Source organism: Equus quagga, chromosome 5 (assembly GCF_021613505.1).
Source record: "Equus quagga isolate Etosha38 chromosome 5, UCLA_HA_Equagga_1.0, whole genome shotgun sequence".
Lineage (NCBI taxonomy): Eukaryota > Metazoa > Chordata > Mammalia > Perissodactyla > Equidae > Equus > Equus quagga.
The window spans coordinates 94,502,030-94,522,925 of record NC_060271.1 but is presented as its reverse complement, the minus strand read 5'-3'; the positions used below and the strand labels follow the sequence as shown (position 1 = coordinate 94,522,925).

The window sequence follows — 20,896 nt, the reverse complement described above, 5'->3', positions numbered from 1 at the left end:
TACTTAAATCTCTGAGGTGCAGGTTCCTTAAGAGTAAAACAAGGATAAAACAGCTGGCCCAACCCTCAAAGGGGTTCAACAGATTTACCATATTTATGTACTGTCACAGTCATTACAGATTTTGGAAAGTCTCCAAAATACCATTTAAAGAAAGTTTTCAGGACCCAACATAACTTGGTTTTGAAAGTTCCAATGATACACTGCCCTTCTTAATTGATATGGGGGGACCAAAGGGACCTTATCTATCTTGTATAGGATCATCAACCACTGCTCTCTCCCTTTCCTTACAAGAGGGATTCTTGGAAAAATAGCACATAATACTCAGTTTTTAATGCCTTAACCTCTGTTTACTTCTCACTGGAAGGCAAAGCGGTTTCTGCTTCTATCCTGCTTACTGAAACTTTAAATGGTAAAGGCATTAAAGTCTTCCTAATGGACAAACCCAATGGGCATTTCAGTTCTTTCAGGACAATCTCTGAGTTCTTTCTTGGCTACACTTTGAGGACTGGGGCCATGTCAGCTGGACCAATGCCCAATGCCAGCCACTAACACCTGTGCATTGATGACAACACTCTGGCAATGATACCACAACTCTATGTTTTCTGACACAAGGTGTCCTTCTACTTATAAATAATAAACTTGCTTACTTGTTTAACTGATAGATGGTAGGTTTTTATTTTGTTTTCTACAAACCCCTAAGAAGGAAAGCAAAACCACATGGTTTGAAGTAGACATTAAATATTTAAGTAGAGGTTAATATAAGTTAAATATTAAGATCAGAACCTCATCTCAACAGTTGAGCCACAATGTGATGAGCCCAAACAAACTGAAGATATGCCAATCACAAAGGGTGACAAACGCCAACTTCAGGTAGATGCTGTAGTCAAGCACTCTGCACAATGTACATCAACACATTATGTTATAGTTAGGAATTCTAAGAAAAAGTTGGATATAAAATAATTTCCACAACGCAAAAAATTTCACTGTACAAAATTCTCAGACCACCCTTAAAGAGACTCTATCATGCATGTGAGATAAAGGGAAGAAGTCAGTGGAGAGGAAGAGGTTTGAAGGCATCAGGAGAAATTAGACACTATAAAAAATTAAAAGACTAGGAGAAAATATGTGAAATATCTGAAATATATAACAGCAGAGGATTAATATCCAGAATACACATAGAGCTCTTTAAAGACAAAGTATGCCTAAAACTTCCAAAAAGAAAGCCTCCTTGAGAATAAATCAACACAGAGGAACGCAGAGATGAGAGGAAGGGAGACCCAGAGTCCCATGACATCATTTTGAATACTAGCGTCCAGCAATGCCTGCACAGACCTACCACTCAGAATGAGCATTTACCTGAGCTACTGTATTCCCTTTCTGTGTGCAAGCTGGTTTGAACTAGGTTTCTTTCACTCATTACTGAAAGAGTTCTGATTAATCAGGTGGATAATTCAGCAGTGTCTATCAATATTTTAACTTTGCACACTTCTTACACCAGCAGTGTCATGTCTAAAACTCCATCCTACAGAAATGCTCGACCATGTGCACAAAGATACATATAAGGATATTAACTGAAGCACCACTTATAATAGCAAAATTTTAGGAAACAAACAAAATGTCCATTAACAGGAGAGTGATTAAATATATCTATACATCTATACTATGAAATACCATGCAGTGGTGCTCTTACTCAGAATGAAATGGGGAGCTATTGCAGAGTTTTCAGCAGAAAAGAGACATAGTCTGACATATTATAAAAGGATCCCTCTGAAATACTAAGACTACACTATGGCAGGATGCGGAGAAAGCAATGACAGAAACAGATTTGCTAGGAGGCTATTGCAGCAATCCAGGCAGGAGATGACATGACTCAGACAAAAGTATTAGTGGCTGTCAGGATGGTGAGAAGTGATGTGACTGTGTGTGTGGGATGTGTGTATACATACACACAGATATATATACACATATACACACATAAAGATTTGCTGATTGATTGGATGAGGGATATAAGAAAAAGAAAAAAATTAAGGGTGGCCCACAGTTTCTGGCCTGAACTAGAACGACAGAATATTTCTGTCTCACAGATGAAGAAACTGAACCACTGTCCAAGGTCACATCAGTGTGATCTTTCCAAGGTCACATTAATAAAGTGAGGGAGTCAGTAGAACCCAGGTTCATCTAAACACAACTCTTAATCACTATGCTACACTGCCTTATTTAACTAAGGACCTTTGGCATCTGTTATCATGCCCAGTATGACAGCATAATATTTTCTTAACACGAACGAATAAAAAGTACTATGAATTAGATCATATATTTGCCAAATAAAACTATTTGTTAGAGATACACTATAACTGATTACAAGATTTTATGTGACCTTTAGTCAGTAAATGGTTTACTATTGAATGACATAATTAATTGCCACTGAAGATCATTACTGGCCTCCAAGATGACAAGTTTCATGAAATCTCAGTACCTACTACATCAAACATCCAATACAGCAATACAGGAAAGAAGACAAGCAAATTCACTATTTGTCTTAATACTTTAAACTGAAAGCTAAAGTGAAATACATATATATGTATATTAAATTTCTAAGTAATCCATACCACAATTGAATGCTCTTCTCCAATCTGAATGAGAAGACCATGAATGATTCTTAGGCTAAATTCTGGATCTAAATTGAAGAGACAGTAAAGCAAAACCTTTCTAACCACTTAAGACTCTTCCATTCTTTTTGTGTAGGCCTGAGTACCTTCATACTTTAGTGCACTAATAAAAGGTATGTTTTAGGAATCTCTGGCAGTTTACTAACATTAGATGAAATTCAAGGAGGTAGAAATTATGTGACAAAAGACACTTTTAGAGGCTGGCCCCATGGCCGAATGGTTAAGCTCGCGCGGTCCACTTCGGCAGCCCAGGATTTCGCCAGTTCGGATCCTGGGCGTGGGCAGGACACCGCTCATCAGGCCGTCCTGAGGTGCTGTCCCACATAGCACAACCAGGGGCACTCACAACTAGAATATACAGAATATACAATTATGTACTGGGGGGCTTTGGGGAGTAGAAGAAAATTTTAAAAAAAAGATTGGCAACAGATGTTAGCTCAGGTGCCAATCTTTAAAAAAAAAGACACTTTTATGTATACCAGCTGAGCCACGAGAGACAAGGGAATTACGAATCATATAAAACACACGTATAGCAAATATAAAGAATGACAGAAATGTCAAACTTGCTTAGGAAACTTTTAAGATTAACCCACAATACCAAGTTAACTGCTATAGATATAAAGGTGCTGTTGCCATCATCAAGCAGAAGAGACCTCACTTCACTCTTCAAGACTAGAAATATTTGTACTTCCTCATCATTTTAAAATACTCCTCATATGTAGCTAGACCTTTTACAAAGTAGTCAACTACCATTCCTCACTGGTCAATATTCCTGAACCTGAACCATCCAGAAAAGTTTAGGTTATAATCATTTTTAAAAGGGAGGGGATCTGAATAAACTATGGACTTTATTAATTTAAAAAACGGATGAGCCAGGGGAACATATAAAACTTTTTTTTCTGCTTATTCTCCCCAAATCCCCCCAGTACATAGTTGTATATCCTAGCTGTGGGTCCTTCTACTTGTGGTATATGGGACACCATCTCAGCGTGGCCTGATGAGCAGTGCCATGTCCGCGCCCAGGATCTGAACCAGCGAAATGGCATGGACTCTGAAGCAGAGTGGGCAAATTGAACCACTCAGCCACGGGGCTGGCCCCTATAAAACATTTTTAAAGCAACCCAGGCTATGCAGCTCTTCTGCCTCCTTCTAGCTTGATTTTCCTAGTTAGTGAATTAGATAACCAAATCTGATAGAATTTTGGACACTAGTTCCAACTACAGAAAACAACCAAACTCATGGAAGCCTGAAAATGTTACCACCTCCAAAAGTAAGTCATATAGCTGCTTCCTACCCTCTGCAAACCCTACTTCCTATCTCCCTGTCCCTACCCTAACCCTTGTGTACGAACTGCACATAAATTAGTTTTATCCAAAGTTTATCTCTTGATAGTGAACTGCAGTAATAGTACAGGGAGAAAATCTTATTTGACCATTTATATGAACTACTCAAATAGTTAACTATGGGGGCTGGCCCCGTGGCCACGTGGTTAAGTTCACACACTCCACTTCGGTGGCCCAGGATTTTGCCAGTTCAGATCCTGGGCACAGACATGACACCGCTCATCAGGCATAGCAACGTCCCACATAGCAAAGCCAGAGGTTCTACAACTAGAATATACAACTATGTACTGGGAGGCATCGGGGAGAAGTAGGAAAAAAAAAAGGAAGATTAGCAACAGATGTTAGCTCAGGTGGCAAAAAAAATAGTTAACTATGTGTGGCTATCTTATCCTCCAAAAACATCAAGCCTAAAAAAGAACAGTCATTAATAATAAAGGTGATATTCAAAATTTCTAAAAATTATAGAGAGATGACTTAACAGACAGTTCAAACATTTAGTCACAAGTATGCCTAAGTTTATTCAGCAGCTAAGGGGAAAAAAACTGTAACATAAACAACACTGTTCTGATGTGGGACACATAACAGTATATTGGGAATGAGCTTTTTGACTAGAAAAGAATATCTGAACTCATGCCTTTGTCACTAGAGATTAAGCTTTTTAAAATTTGAGACATACAGTCTATTTTCCTAATATCTTTAAACACTCAACTATAAAAGACTCTAGAACATGTGACTTAAAAAGTAGTAATGACAAACTTCCTGTATTATGATTTGGGAATTTAGGCTTGCCATTCCTCAACCCTTAAAACAAAACAGGACAATCAAAAAAACAGAAAAACACACCAAAAACAAGATAAAGATTACTTTCTTTCCCATTCATGAGGTACGGCACCAGAAGTCTAACTTTTGAGTGCTATACCTAGTGATGATAAATACGCAGAGAAGAAGAATCTGAATTTCCATGATCAATGAAATGTAAATGGTTCACTGAGTATTATAACACAGTGTTATATTCAACCTATTTAACTGAATGCTAAAAATGTTCACTTTGATTAAATGTTGGAAGCATGTCATAGCAGAAAAAACGTGAGCTTTAGAATAAGAGAAATATGTTAAAAAAATACTTAATTTATTATACAACCTTTGACAAGTCAACTTGTCTGAGCCTTCGTCTTCTCACCAATAAAATGGTATTAACATCGCCTCAATGGCAGTTTTGTATATATTAGATAGAGAATATGAATCAAGCATCTAGTACGACCATTGTTAAAAAGCAGTGCTCAGGGACTGGCTCCATGGTCGAGTGGTTAAGTTCGCGCGCTCTGCTGTGGCAGCCCAGGGTTCAGATTCTGGGCACGGACATGGCGCCGCTCATCAGGCCACGTTGAGGAGGTGTCCCATATCCCACAACTGGAAGAACATGCAGCTAGGACATACAACTGTGTACGGGGGCAGGTTGTGGGAGATAGAGCAGAAAAAAAAAAAAGATTGGCAACGGTTGTTAGCCCAGGTGCCAATCTTTGAAAAAAAAAGGAAGATTGGCAACAGTTGTTAGCCCAGGTGCCAATCTTTAAAAAAAAAAGCAGTGTTCAATCACGGTTAATTCTCTTCTCAGTCCCCATCTCCTGAGTGTCAGAATCTCTCATTTAGTCTCATTTACTGAGCCCTTCACTCAGTACTGTGCTATTAAATGTGTAACCGACTCTCAGAGAGGGAAATAAGGCGAGTTTATGGCATTGGTTGTAGCACTGGCTGATTTCTGTGGTGTAAATACTCCCACATGGCTGACCTCAAGCCACAAGCAGGAAGGCAACTGAATACAAAGTTGGGAAGAGACAGGCAGCAGCATGGCATTACTCTCGTCCCATTAACCTGTTTTACTTTTTGAAACTATCTTGTTTAATTGTTTAGGTATTGACTGTCTTCCCCTGACAGGAATATAAGCATCATAAAGGCAGAGATCTTGTCCATCCTGTTCTGTACTGTGTCCTCAGCAAACACAAAGTCAACATAATTGGAAAGATTCCCAAAGTTAAGGAACTTTTGAAAAGAATTTTTTTAAAAAAGCTAATTCAAGCAAAACCCCTCACATCCTCAATTTCAGTAACACTTTTCCTTTTGTATGGAAAAGGAAGAAAGAAAAAATATGATCAGTAACCATCAAACGCTTAAAAACAAACAGCAGACTACTTTTGCCACATCACCTACCTAAGACAATAAAAATCAGTCAGGCACAAGCACTTCCGTATAAAGGACAGCATTTACAGATGTCCAGCTAGAATACCATACTTATATAATCTAAGGCAGGCAATCATACCATTCTTAATGCACAGGCAGTTATTTTATGGTTAAAGAAAGGGAAACAAATACTACTGTTAATAAGTCATGTATTAGCATTTTTTAATGTTTTATTAATCCAGCTTGCAGGCCCAGCCTCTCATACCTTGAATTTACTTTACCTGCACGAATCAACATCCGCAAACATTCTACAGAGTTGTGATAAGCCGCTTCATGAATTGGCATCCATCCCCTGTTATCAGCAACATCAACACTATGTCCCTTTTTGAGTAGTTTTCTTAAGACTTTAAGATTGCCTTCCCTGGCAGCAAGTCCAACCGTGGAGCATGTGTCAGAGTAAGCCTCTGTAAAATCCATTCCTTTGACCAGTCTACAAAACAAGGCAGAAAGAAAACACTATAGTCAATAAAACAACACTGAACTCCTGGAGATTAGCAGATCGAAGTGGGCCTGTCTGGTATCTCTCCCGTGACTGCTGAGGAGGAGCCTAGAGTGTTTTAGAAAGTGACTTGTCAAGCCACAGCCTCTGCTAGGGTCTAAACCAAGAAGTCTCTGTTTGGGGAATTGGGATTCCTTGGAATGTTCTTATTAAAGATACCAAGGGAGTTTTAAGTGTTCTATCATTCCTTCTCTGGAAATGTAGTCTGAGCAGCTCCTTCCTGCAGGCTTCTGCTCCTGCTCACACCCGACTAAGACGCACTCTGTGAAACTTTGTTGATGAGAGAGCTAAACATTTCCAGTTAATCACAAATGCAAACTATTAGGCAGAGACAGCCATTTAACAACCAGCAATGCTGAGCCTCAAGAATAAATTTATAGCCCTTTTCTGTAGGAAAGATCACAGACTGCACCAGCCCAGAAAGTTCTTCACTGCATTATTGCCTTCTTCCTCACCATCTCTCTTCAAACTTCATTTCAAGTTTCCTTGGAGTCAGTGTCCCGTGTAACTCTCAGTATATGCTTCTTACAAAGACAATTTCTTGTTAATCATGCTATGAAGCAGGCTGGGCTAAGACTCATGATTCTCAGGGGAATAGTTATCTACCAAGGGGCAGCCCCTCTCAGTAACACTCCGATCCCATCCTTCCTCTTAGTTTTCTAATGATCTTAGGAGGTAGTTCACGAAATGCTAACATGTCTAATCCAATACAGGTGAAAAACTTTCTACAACCCCATTCTAAATAATTCACCTAGAAAAGGAAGATTTGAGAAAAGAGGTTAAAACAAAGCACACAGCATTTCCTGTAGTAAATTTAAAGTTATTCATGGTCACATTTAAATACAAAGCTGTAAACTGCGGGAGTTGATTCTATAGTGAGCCAAACAGCTAATGTTAGCTATGGATTAATCTGATTGGATCAACTGGTCCATTACTAGGAACGTGAAGATATTTATTACAGAACATTTAATTATTCAGTTAATAGTTATTTACTGAGCAACAACTAGATGATCAGCAATGTGGAGGATATAAAGATTACATACACACAGATTCTATTTCAAGTTATGCACAGTCTCATAGAAATGATAAATGCATATGATTCAAAATAGAAAGCAGAAAATGTCATAAGAGAAGTACAGATAAAGAGTAATGGGTAGTCAAAGAAGGGAGAAACTACTTCAACCTGGTGAGGGATATGAGTTGGGCCATAATGGGCCAACGAGAATGAGAAAATGGGCAGAAGAGCATTCTTAGGCAAAAGGAAAAGACATGACCAAAATTATGAAAATGAACAAGAAAGGGTCAGTAAGGGACAGTGAATAAGTGAAACAATTATTTCACTTTGGAAAGAGGATCAGGTAAACAAAGAAGAGTAGGAAAATGAGGTTACAGAGGGAGCTGAAAGGCAAACAGTGCAGAATCTTGAATGCTAAGCTATACTTTTTTGAACCGTGCTAACTTCCAATCAAAGCCATTACATCCAAATTTCACAAAAAAAGAACAAACCACACATTTTGGGGCAATTTATGAGTATATTCATCTAATACAAGAAAAGTTTTTTCTATGTAGGAAAAACACACAAACAAGACTACTACTCTAAAGACATTAAAAACTGCATTCAAGGCCGAGTGGTTAAGTTCGCGCGCTCCACTGCAGGCGGCCCAGTGTTTTGTTGGTTCGAATCCTAGGCACGGACATGGCACTGCTTGTCGGGCCACGCCGAGGCAGTGTCCCACATGCCACAACTAGAAGGACCCACAACAAAGAATATACAACTAAGTGCTGGGGGGCTTTGGGGAGAAAAAGGAAAAAAATTAAACCTTTAAAAAAAAAAAACTGCTTTCGAGGGAGCGGCCCTGTGGCTGAGTGGTTAAGTTTGCACACTCTGCTTCGGCAGCCCAGGGTTTTGCTGGTTCGGATCCCAGGCATGGACACGGCATGCTGAGGCGGCGTCCCATATGCCACAGCAAGAAGGACCCACAACTAAAATATACAACTATGTATTGGGGAGATTTGGGGAGAAAAAGCAGAAAAACAATTAGATTGGCAACAGTTGTTAGCTCAGGTGCCAATCTTTAAGGAAAAACAAACAGCATTCAAGTAAAACAGGTATGAATCCCTCTCCAAATTTTACTAGCTTTTCTCACAGTTACAAATAATATTAATGGATCCAGATTAATAGACAATAATCTGAAAAACATATCAGAACTAGAAATGTCTTTGAGCTTCTTAGGGGAAGGGGAAACCAAAAGAAATGTACTATAAAAGCAGGATCATTCCTTTCAAACCTTGGTATCAACTAGTTAACATGAATAAACTATTTATAGGATCTCCTTTTATAAAAACCTTCCTATGTTCTAGACTAAAAGAAAGTACACAAACGACCAAATGTGATGTATAAACCTCAACTGGATCCTGGATTGGTGAAAAAAGTATCAGCTACAAAAATCAATTTTGAGATAATTAAGGAAATTTGAATATGGAATAGATCCTGGATGATGTAATTATCGTTAATTTTCTTAGATGTGATCATGGCATTATAGTTATTAGGAGATTGTCCTTATTCTTAGGTATTTAGCAGTGAAAAGGCATAACACATGCAACTTCAAATGTTTTAGATTAAAAAGTATATACAGAGCAAAAACAAGTAAGGCAACTGTGGCAAAATATTAATTGTTGGATCCACACGGAAAGTATAAGAACGGTCACTATACTCTTTTTCTAACTTTTCTGTATGTTTGAAATTTTTCCAAAAAATTGGGGGTGGAGAGAAACTTACCATCCTAGGCACTGTGAAACTACAACCTGGAGAAAATATGTAAAGACTTGGTTATTCTTAAACTAAGTTTCTCTTTGGAGCAGTTTCCTGCTGATTTCTTAAGAGCACAAATACTACTTTTTGGACCTGAGTGTTTTAGCATTCTTTCATAATGCTAAAGACCATGAAATAGAAATTCTCGAGAAAGAACAATCATTTGGTAAGGCTTCTGTTGTCACATACAGAAACACAGGTGTGATGGTTCAAGTGATCTTCCTCAACAACATTCTGGAGCAGTAGCTCTAACCAGGAGATCTTAAAATTTTTTAGGATTCTTGACCTGTTGGAGAAACTCATGAAAGCTATAAAGTCCCTCCTAGAAAAATGCACACAGACTTCATTTTGTATATAATTTCAGGAGGTTCCCCAGATCACTGCCAAAGCCTGTACATGAGCCAAGAACCTTTGACTACTCTCTTCTGAGCCGCTGAGAATACTAAAGATGAATAAGGTCGTTTCGCCCGTAAAATTTAAATATGTAACCAACTTTTGTTGTAATAATAGTAGCTCTTTCACAGGCGTAAAATTTCTGCAGTAAGCGTTCTGAAAGGTAAAAAGGTATTTTTTTATTTGAAAGGTTAAAAGGCATCAGTTTGTTTTTTTTTAATGTAAAAAAGGTCAAATATGTATTACATTCCCAGCTTGCGCTCCTTTAGCTGCTCCTTTATATGGGTAGAAATCCAGTTTTCAAAGCAAAACAAAATGTTTTTCTACGTGCCAACTGCGGTGCCCGTAGATCTCTTCTCAAGACCACACCAGCCTCGCTCGACTCCGGCCCTTTAGCTTCTTCCCCTCCTGGGTTCGAAGAAGGCAGGCAGTTCCAACCTCAGAGCCACGAATCCCAGAAAAGGATTGTGGGTACTGTAGTCCTCTGCACTCGCACACCAGAAGAAGGTTAGAGTGATTACAGAAGCTGCAGAAGAAATCCACTGCTTAGTATACAGAAAGTCAATGCTTCTTGACACCCTAAGCAAGGAAATAAAACATTGACTGAGATAGCGCCGGAAAACGTTCCTCAAACTGCAAGTCCCAGTGTGCTTTGCGACCCAAAGCAGGCAGGACCGCCACTGCGCCTGCGCCGCACAGCCGGTTTCTTGCGTCCGGGAGGCAGCTGTCCCCGCCCGCACCGCGGAGACCACAGCCCACGGGTCGACCACCGCCGCGGCAAAGCAGCAAGGAAGGATGTGGGTTTTTGGTTACGGGTCGCTGATCTGGAAGGTGGACTTCCCCTATCAGGACAAGGTGGTCGGATACATCACAGGCTTCAGCAGGCGCTTCTGGCAGGGCAGCACGGACCACCGTGGGATCCCCGGCAAGGTGAGGTGCCAGCCAGTCTTCCACACTTACTGCCCCTAGAGCGCCGCTCGCCAACTCTTGGCCCAGCTCTGCGGAACCCATACCCCAACGCTTCCGAGAGCCGAGCATGTGGGTTAGGGATGATGCTGCTACACCTCTGCAATTTCCTCGGCCAGCTGCCCCCTGCCTCCCTCCCAAACCAATGGCACTTCTTCCGAAGCCACTTGAGATGCTGGTGGTTAGTTTCTTGAGGCAAAAACCGTGGGCACAAGTCCACAAGCTCGCACAAGTCCGATGTACTGGGAGGGGGGCCCCATCTCTTGGCAACCTCTGCCCAAAAAATTAAAAACAGGCAGCAAGATCAATCTTCGTGTCACCATGTAGTTGAAATAAATCAATTTGCAAATTCAGCTGTGCAGCAATTAAATTTGTTGGCATTTTCTGAATTCTGGCAGGCTTTCAATGGTTTGAGTTTAAACATGCATGTTATTTCTGAGATTTCTTTATATCTTCCCAAAGGTTTTATTTTATGACACCTAAGGTCACAGAACTAGTTTCCAAAATTATCTCCAGTTATTAAGGAGCTTGGTTTGATCACTTTGGTTGTCAGGTACGAGTGAAGTTAAATGAGTTCCCCGTTTATTACTTTAGTAACATAGTACCTATTACTTTATCTAGCATTATTTTAATGTTTCTTTCTCCATGGCTCTCTTCGAAATTATAAATGTGAAATGTAAGTTCTTTGATCCATTTTTCAGTCAGTCATGCAAAGACATTCATCTCAGTAGACGTGTACAGAGAATTAGTAGCAGTTCACTGCTTATGCAGATCAGCCTTGCACGGGCTGCCGAAGAAGCTAAGGAAAACTAAGTTTTAGGTAACTAACGATTTGGATAACTTGAACACTTGCTTTAGTTAACCTCTAAACTTTTGGAAGAGTACAAAATTTTTTATTGCTTATATGTTCTCTAAAGTACTCTCAGAGTTACATGAGCTTGATTACTGTTTTTGAGAAAGAAATTAATATTGGCCCAAATGCACAATATCTAAAATTCTAGAAAGCAGATGTGGAAAGAAATTGGGGTTAATTCGAAAGAAATACCTGCAGTCATGGAAAGGGGAAGAGAGAAAGCTGTGAAGTATTTGGCACCTGCTCATAAAAGAGACTGGATTAAAATCACAAAAAGAATCTGAGTTAGAAGCTGTTCTACCACAACTAGAGGTGGTGAATTAAGAATTTGGCTTTTAGGTAAACAGATGACTTGAAAACAGGGGAATGACTAAGAGCAAATGCACACTGATAGGCCATCAGAAATTTCATGGCCAAAGTATCTCCAAGAAAGCTATAGAATATTTATGACTTTAAAGAACTAAGTTTAATAAAATGCCTTTTGAGTTGTCAGATATGAACACTTAAAACTGCCATTCTCAAGAGAAAAAGGCTTTGCCCAGGCTCCCACTTTAATGACCAAGTATTAAATACTTATGAATATGGTTATAATAGCATATTTTACTACTCTAAATGTATGATTCTCAAAATGTATATGTTTGTTAGCACACGGAGATAGGTACGCTGTCAGATAAATTGTCAAGTCAATACAACAGTTCATGATGCTTTAAAAGAAGAAGGAAGTTATAAAAGCCAATCTCTCTCTCTCTTTACTTAAATTTACTAAACTATAGGGCTGGAAAGTTAGGGGGGAAAACTACAACGGCTAATAGTTTTACATCTACTTTTATTTAAAGAATCCATCATAGCAAATTAAAGGAAAAACTAAGTACTAAACATTTTCTAAGTATATTGTTCCGTTAAAAAAACTGGAAAGAACATTATTCTTTTACTTCACATTTTTTATTATAATGGATCAGCAGCCTTATATATATATTAACTATCCAACAAACAAGAATACAAAAGGCCACAGAAATATCCAGCAAATTAGTAAGAATGACACAGATGCTATTTAGGACTATGTTTTTACAGCAACATATGCTCCTAGTAAGTTAGTCATCATTACATATGACATGTGATATTATTGAACAAACGTTAGACTCATTTCTACATACTGCAGTGTGACATTTGTGGCAAAAATACCAAACCTACTTGCTTTATTATGCACTTTTTTTGCTTCATTAAACTTTAATTTCTTCCTAAGTTTAATTAAGCATTTCATTTATATATAACAAAACTGGCAATTTCTCACCAAATTAAGGATTTATTTAAATGTGAGAGAATTACTTAGAATATATTTCAATTTCCAAAAAAGGAAACATTTTAACATGAGATAATTATGAACATTTAATAAATCCCCAACTTTTCTAGATCTAGATCAGAAATATTACTCATTACCCAATGAAAGCACCCATCGTGACTCATATTTCACAATATCTTCCAATCCCACTCAGCCTGAAAGACCCCTTCTTCAGTTTTAATCTCCCCAAAAAAGCATTTAAGTGCACTTACACTGTTTCTCAATAACATATATTTATTTCAGGGACAGAGCACTTAAGTTTTAGAAAATATTTCCTAGTAAATATATCAGTAGTGCCAACAGTCTATATCTGTAGCATCCGTAAACAGTCACAGGGATCCATTTATTTTTTCTTTGTCTTCTGTTTCAACTGCCACTATCTAAGTCCAGGACTTTACTACCCCTCTTCCTCCTTTCAACAAGCACTTACGAGCACTTCCAAATATGTGGGAGACACCTGTACAAACAACAATGCCTGATAAGTACTATAAGGGAAATAAATCAAAGGAGCAACTCTCCTAAAGGAGAGTTGGGGAGAAGGAACTGCTGGAAAGTAGTCTGAGGAGTCAGCCAAGCCTTTATGGAAAGAGGGGGAGAGGATATCCCAGGGATATAAAGAAGGGCATTCCATACTGGCCACCAGTATATTTTATCCTGTAGAATATTAAAACCCTGAAAAATTCAAAGCATGGGAGTAAGTGGCCCAATTTGCACCAGAAAGTAATTCTAGCACCAAGTAGGGAACAGACTGGAGGGAAGCAAAACTAGAGGCAGGCAGCAAGATCCCTAAGGAAGCAACGGAAGGATGAAGAGGAACCAAATTCAGAAGATAATTAGAAGATAGAGCTACCAAGAACTGGTGACTGGGCTGGATGTAAGGGGAGGCAAGGAAAGGTGGAGTGCAGAACTTGTCACCTGGACCACTAACATTTCTTACTCAGAGTCTACCTCCTTCCCACTCTAACTTGCACACTATACACTTTACCACACTTATCTTCCCAAAACACTTCCTTTATCACGCCAGTCACCTGCTACTCAAGTGCCACAGCAGCTCCTTATCTCTGATTTCCCTTAAATTTAAGTGGCTTCTTACTTTCTCCTGTCCCCTAATTTCAACTCCACTCTTTGGCCTTTCAAATCTGACTCTATCCTGTTTCTCCAGCTATCTTTCCGAAGCATCTCCCTACATGGGGAACCCTCTGCTCAAGTCAGACACTTGGTCTGATTTAGTTCTGCCTCTAGGCCCTCACTTGTGAATCATGAGTCACAGTGCCCTTTCGCCAGAATTTTGTCTTCCTTTCTTACCACCCAAGACTCAGAATTCTTACTGCACTTATAAATACCATACATCTTAGCCCTTAAGTATTCTCTACCTATTTCACATTTTAAGTTAATCTTTCAGAAATACCGTATAAGCTCTTAGAAGCAAGAATCAAGGTTTTATCTTCTCTACAACACAGAGTAGGTATTCAATAAATAGCTCCTAATTCACTTTGAAATTGAAAGTAATATGGCAATACCTACATGACCCACACCAATATATGTATCCTCATTATAGCATTATCTTAAGTAGAAAACAAGTCAAATATAAATGTCTGAACAGCATGGGACTGTTTAAATTATACTTCACTGATGATAGACTATTATGCAACTATTAAAATGTATAAGAAGACTAACAGGAAAATATAATTAAATAAGAAACATAACCCAAAATCCCATGTGTTGCATGATTACAAATTATCTATACAAATGGACAAAGACTAGAAGGAAACAGAAACAAAGATGTCACAAATATCTGAATGATTTAGGCTTACTATGTGTCAGACAATGGGCATAGAAGTAGGTAAAATTGTGGCTTACAACTCAACATTCTCACTAATGATGTTAACATGTCAGTAGGTACATACAGAGCCTTTGGCACCAAGCAGAAATTATATTTTTTTTAAAAAATGCAAATTCTCAGACAGCTCCAGACTACAGAATCAGAAACTCTGGGAGTGTGGCCTAGCAATGTGTGTTTGTCAAGCCCTCCAAGTAATTCTGATCTATACTAAGGTTTGAGAACCACTTCCCTATAGGAAAACACCCTGGAATGTCATGTTTTGTCCCCTAACAAAACTATGACAATCTCTGTTTTCCTAGAGGAAAAGAAACGACCAGAACTTTTATTTAATTGCTTCTTCCTTTTGCCTTTCATTTTAGATGACACTTTAGTTATAGGTGTTTTTTAATACATCCATTTTTAAATGAACATAATATACCTAATACATACAAATTGAAGGGAATTTTTAGAAAGGCCAAGATAGTTTGGAAAAGGTAGATTTTCTTACTTAATTCACTTTAAAATTTATCATTAAAAATAAGTGCTTTAAAAAAAGTTCTTAGTATGAACAAATGAAATTAAAATATTCTGTCAGTAATAAGTTGCTAATGCTCAGTTAATGAACTTTAATTCAGAAAAAAAATTTTTTTTCTTACTTTTTTAAAACAGCCTGGAAGAGTTGTGACTCTTGTTGAAGATCCTGGGGTATGGTATAACTATTCTTTTTTGTATAATCTTTAATCATATAAAATGTTGAGATGTTTTTCAGTGTTAATAATCAATGAAATTTTATTAACAGTCATCACAGACCATTAGAACTAACTGGGTCTAGAACTCCTCTCTGAGAATTTTGTGATTCCCTTTGACATTAACGGAGCCAGCCCTCAGACAGCCAGACCGCCACTGAGAATTAAATGGAACCCTTAAAGCTCTCCTCACATTTGCCAGAAGGCTAATATCTTCAGCAAAAAAATCCCAGTCAGGGATTATCACTTTCTTTATTGCCTAATTTTATCAATAGCACAATAGGTTTTTAAAGAGGTTTGGAGCACTAGACAACTTTTATTTATCTGATTGTCCTCTGTTTCTTAAATAATTTCAATCCTTTTGTTGAGAGAGAGATTCAAAATTTTGCATTTTTTTTTTTAAAGATTGGCACCTGAGCTAACATCTGTTGCCAATCTTTTTTGTTTCCTTCTTCTCCGCAAAACCCCCCAGTACATAGTTGTATATTCTAGTTGTAGGTCCTTCTGGTTGCACTATGTGGGATGCTGCCTCAGCATGGCCTGATGAGCGGTGCCATGTCCATGCCCAGGATCGGAACCGGCGAAACCCTGGACTGCCCAAGCAAAGCGGGCAGACTTAACCACTCAGCCACAGGGCCCACCCCCAAAATTTTATATTCTGAAGTTAAAGATTTAACTATGGAAAGAACTTTGATATACAAAAATCAAGCAGCTAGCAAAAGCAGATGAATAATGGTGAAATTATGAAATCTTTTCATAATTTACATTAGGAAAAGCATCTATAAAAATGGCTTCAAACTGATACCTACAACTCCCAATTAAAGTTAATAAACAGCACTTTGTTTCTATAGAATGTTAATTCATTCAAGAAGATGCTTAGCAACCTAAAGTTTAATAATTAAAGGTTGTCAAGAACCTAGAAAATTTACAAACTGTAAATCTTGCTTATATCACAGATATTTTATTAATACTAAAAAAAATCTTTGCAAGCCAGCCCTGATGGCCTAGGGCTTAAAGTTCCACACGCTCCACTTTGGCGGCCTGGGTTCGATTCCCAGGTGCTGAACCACACCATTTGTCTGTCAGTGGCCATGCTCTGGCAGTGGCTCACATAGAAGAACTTAAAACTATACACAACTATGTACTGGGGCTTTAGCGGGGGAAAAAGGAATAAAAAAGGAGGGAGAGTGGCAACAGATGTTAGCTTAGAGTGAATCTTCCCCTGCAAAAAAAAAAAAGATCTTTGCAGCTAAAGTATGTTGTTTTTACTGACACTTTGTTCCTGGGCTCTCTTGACAAAAGTATTCTGGATGGAGTAATTTACAAAGGATATTTGAAAGTTTAGGCAGTGAAGAAACAAATAAAATGAACCTGCTATGGCCTTAAGTAGTTGATTGCCTTATTTCCAAGCTTTTAAAACACAGACCCCTTTCTGCAAACACGGGAACACCTAATATGTAAGAAGATAAATGAGACACAGCTCTAGCTGAAAAGAGTTGGAGTATCAAAGCCCTGCTATCCAGCATGCCAATGCTTCATGCAGACAGCCCCTGAGGTAGGCTCCAGGTTGCTACAACACTCCCTGAAGCAGTTGGGAAACTACTGCCCTATACCGCCAATAAAATGTTGGTGGATTTAAAGCTTTAGGATTTAAAGATTGAGCTTTAAATTTTAAAAATTTAGCATATTTTTAATGACCAGATGAAGACCTGATATTTTTCATTTCAGTCTCATCAGTTAAAAGACATAATTTTTAACATTTAAACAAAGAAATATCTTCATGTGCAAGGAAATTATTTACTCAAATTGAAGAATTTAAAATGCTGATTTCCTTTACTTGTAGTATGTACTTCTTCAGTGCACTTTAAGTGAAGCAAAACTGCATTGATTTCTATGAATATAAAAAGTATTTTCTTAGATCACAACATATCTTTACCAATTTTAGCCTTGTAAATACTAAATAATATATTCTTTTCATTTTTCAACAGGGTTGTGTATGGGGTGTTGCTTACAGACTACCAGTAGGAAAGGAAGAAGAAGTAAAATCATATCTTGACTTCAGAGAGAAGGGAGGCTACAGGACCATAACAGTCAGTTTTTATCCAAAAGAGTCCACAACGGAACCATTCACTGTGTTGCTATATATTGGAACACATGATAATCCTAATTATCTTGGTCCTGCACCTCTGGAAGACATTGCTGAGCAAATTTTTCACGCAGCTGGTCCAAGTGGAAGAAATTCAGAATATCTTTTTGAACTTGCAAATTCTATGAGAAACCTTGTGCCAGAAGATGCAGACGAGCATCTTTTCTCTTTGGAAAAATTAGTAAAGGAACGTTTAGAAAGAAAACAGAACCTCAGTTGCTTATAAAGACCCTAATCATTGATTTTTTCCAAACAAGCAGAGCTTTTAGTCTTCAGACAACAGCTTCATTGCACAATGGCAATATGATCTGGAAACGTGTTTACTTGGAGATCTTATTTATTTTTAATGTTAAGATATCATCAAAGTTTATAGTTTAATTTCAAGTGTCCTGAAACACATACATATTCAAAATATTGGGATATAATTAAAGAAAAAATTCAAGTTTTAATAATATAATGACTTCCTAACTATGTGATATTAAACACTTGCTCATTAGAAGTGAGTTCTTTAGAACAGTACAATGAAGGACTCAATTCAGAACTTGTTTTTATCAGAGTAAAAATAATTCTGTTGTTTCATATCATAATAATATTTTGACGTTGTAAAGAATTCAACCAAAGTCTAGTAAATATAATAAGGTTATACGTTCAGTATATTCCTGTACAATATCTATAACCATGATTAAAATGTACAAGCTTAAAATAGCATGTAATTAGAAATATACAGTAACATAGACAAGATTTCAGCCTTGATTATGAATTTCCTTGTTCAGGTATTAAATGAGACCCTTTCCAATTTAAGCCAAAAAACTGGCATTTTTAATATAAAAATGTCCTTGGAATTATAATGTGCTGTACCTCTCCTTTTTTGAATAAATGCATTTTACTACATGGAAAAAACTCATTCTGCTAAAAAAACCCACAAATTACATTATATAAATTACGTCCACTAACAGTGCAGTCTGTCATTCACTTTGTTTTATTCTTATACTGAAACTTAAAAAAAAGAAAAATGCGCTTTCTTTTTGGGGGTGCTTTCTGATATTACCAGTTATGAGAAACATATATATATAATCAAAGTGTGGTGTTTGAAATGGCTTTTAGAATCGTAATGTTTTAAAGAAAGAAGTGGCATTACCTGATCATTTGCTACGCAGTTTTCTTCCTTATATCATGTCACCTAAACAAAGGTATTCACTGCATAGTGTTGATGCTACTCAAGTAAGAAACATACATGTACATTATAAACTCATGTAGAATTAGCCTTGATTCAAACTAATCAGGTTCTTTCTGATTGTACATGATTTCTTTCTCAATAGGATATACAGTCTCTCTAAAATCTTTCAATATGGAAAGAATTTCAGTATCACATTAAACCTAATATGAAACTTAAAAATTCCTCAAACCCAGGCATGACTAATAATTAGAACACAAGTTTTTCACATAAAATAAAATAAAGCTGTCCTACCTAGCAGGAACAGTAGTCCTTTTCATGTTTTTCCATTTAACACCTTACTTGCTACTTTACTCAGCTATGTAACTATTTTAAATATTTTCCAACATTTTCAATATTAGTTTTCCAGAAGGCATTTCACTTGTCCTGTATAACAAGAAAGGTACTAATAGTAATGACTATCTCATAAGGATGTGCTAGGCACTGTACATATGGAAGCATTTTCTAGACAACTCTTCTGAGTTTGTTTCCATAGTAACCTGCACCCAGTTACACATCTAGTGACTAACAGAAATCCTAGTCTCTGACTCTAAAGCACAAGATCTTTCTAAAATATATTTAAAAACCCTCCTGAACTTAACCATCTTCACTATCCTACATCTTTTTTTCAGGAAGTATACAAGATTAATATTCTTTATAATGAAGTAGTGCATGACTTGTTACATAAAGATGTTAAGAGTTAATTTTGATAGATACATATAGATTCCCACAAATATAATGAGCCTAACCAAGATTCACATGCTATAGCTTAGAATCAGGTAGGTGAATTCAGAGCTCCAGGCTTTCATTTTACAAACAAACCTAAGTCCAGAGGAGTTTGTGACTCCCCAAAGTGATTCTTCTATCATTTAACATATAATTATCTTACAAAATATCAAGGGGGAGGGATTACTTTGGGATCCCCATTTATATGTCCTTCTAGGTTTTCAGTTAGAAGATTGACTAGAAAACATGGGAATATACATGGGGTATGCCATTAACATGTATAGGGAGGCCATGTTCCAAATTGCCCAGGGGCAAGGATATTCATTTTCATTGGGATGGGGAGAAACATGACTAAAATGGAGAAGTTAATACTGAATTAGAGAGAAGCTAGGATTTGCAGCATCTACGCTGGCAAGAACAGTTACCAAGTTATCTAGAGCATAACTTATTTTTGTTAGCAGACTGTAAGCCTCTCTTTACAGCCCTTGGATCTCACTTCCAAAACTTTCATTCTGTCCTACACACACACAAAACTTGGACTTTCATTCTTCAGAGTACAAATATTTGGTGTTAAGTTTTAGGAATTCAAGAAAAGTATGAGTGTAAACTCTACTTGGAGAAAAGAAACTTTTAATATAAATCTATAATGGAATGCATTTTTTAAAGTAGGACTTTCTACTCCAAATCCAAGCCACTGTTATATTTCCTTTTTCCCACTCCCAAACAAACACACCCACTCTCCAATCTACCAAGAACTGTAAGCACCATCTAGATACCACCTCCATACATAAAAAGTTATCATTTAGGGAAACAAAGGTTGTTGTAATGTCAATTCTGAATATTTGAAAGCATGAATGTGACCCATTTCTTTAAGACTGATTTTAAAAGTCTGACCATTGTCTATAGATAGGCATTTCATCTTAAATAGGAAAAGTACATATTTTTTCCAGTATCTTTTCTTCTTTCCAGTGCATTCTCTACTCTGCACTCAGAATTATCTTTCTAAAATATGAAAGTAACATGGTCAGTAATCAAAAATGCCTCTCATGGCATACAAAATAAAGATAAAATTCTTTTTTTAAGATTTTTTCTTTTTCCTTTTTCTCCCCAAAGCTGCCCGGTACCTAGTTG

The 20,896-nt window shown here is 37.4% G+C and overlaps 2 protein-coding genes across 2 annotated transcripts in view; one reads left to right on the top strand and one right to left on the bottom strand.

The window, feature by feature from the left end:
• ASB3 (ankyrin repeat and SOCS box containing 3) overlaps positions 1–20,896 on the bottom strand; it is a gene marked incomplete at its 5' end in the record, with an annotated part of 106,627 nt that overhangs the window by 66,313 nt on the left and 19,418 nt on the right. The window contains one exon of the mRNA XM_046661837.1: positions 6,472–6,680. Within this exon, the coding sequence (XP_046517793.1) occupies positions 6,472–6,680 (209 nt within the window). The remainder of the gene's footprint in view (positions 1–6,471; positions 6,681–20,896) is intronic.
• CHAC2 (ChaC glutathione specific gamma-glutamylcyclotransferase 2) lies at positions 10,659–18,674 on the top strand. The gene is made up of 3 exons (XM_046660388.1): positions 10,659–10,884; positions 15,604–15,639; positions 17,669–18,674. The coding sequence occupies exons 1-3, from the start codon at positions 10,750–10,752 to the stop codon at positions 18,050–18,052; spliced, it is 555 nt and encodes a 184-aa protein (XP_046516344.1). The 5' UTR covers positions 10,659–10,749; the 3' UTR covers positions 18,053–18,674.

Bases quoted from the DNA above. Each gene is read 5' to 3' on its own strand.
- CHAC2 (XM_046660388.1), top strand. From the start codon at position 10,750: ATGTGGGTTTTTGGTTACGGGTCGCTGATCTGGAAGGTGGACTTCCCC. The intron at 10,885-15,603 runs GTGAGGTGCCAG...TTTTTAAAACAG, and splicing joins ACCGTGGGATCCCCGGCAAG to CCTGGAAGAGTTGTGACTCT. The intron at 15,640-17,668 runs GTATGGTATAAC...ATTTTTCAACAG, and splicing joins CTCTTGTTGAAGATCCTGGG to GGTTGTGTATGGGGTGTTGC.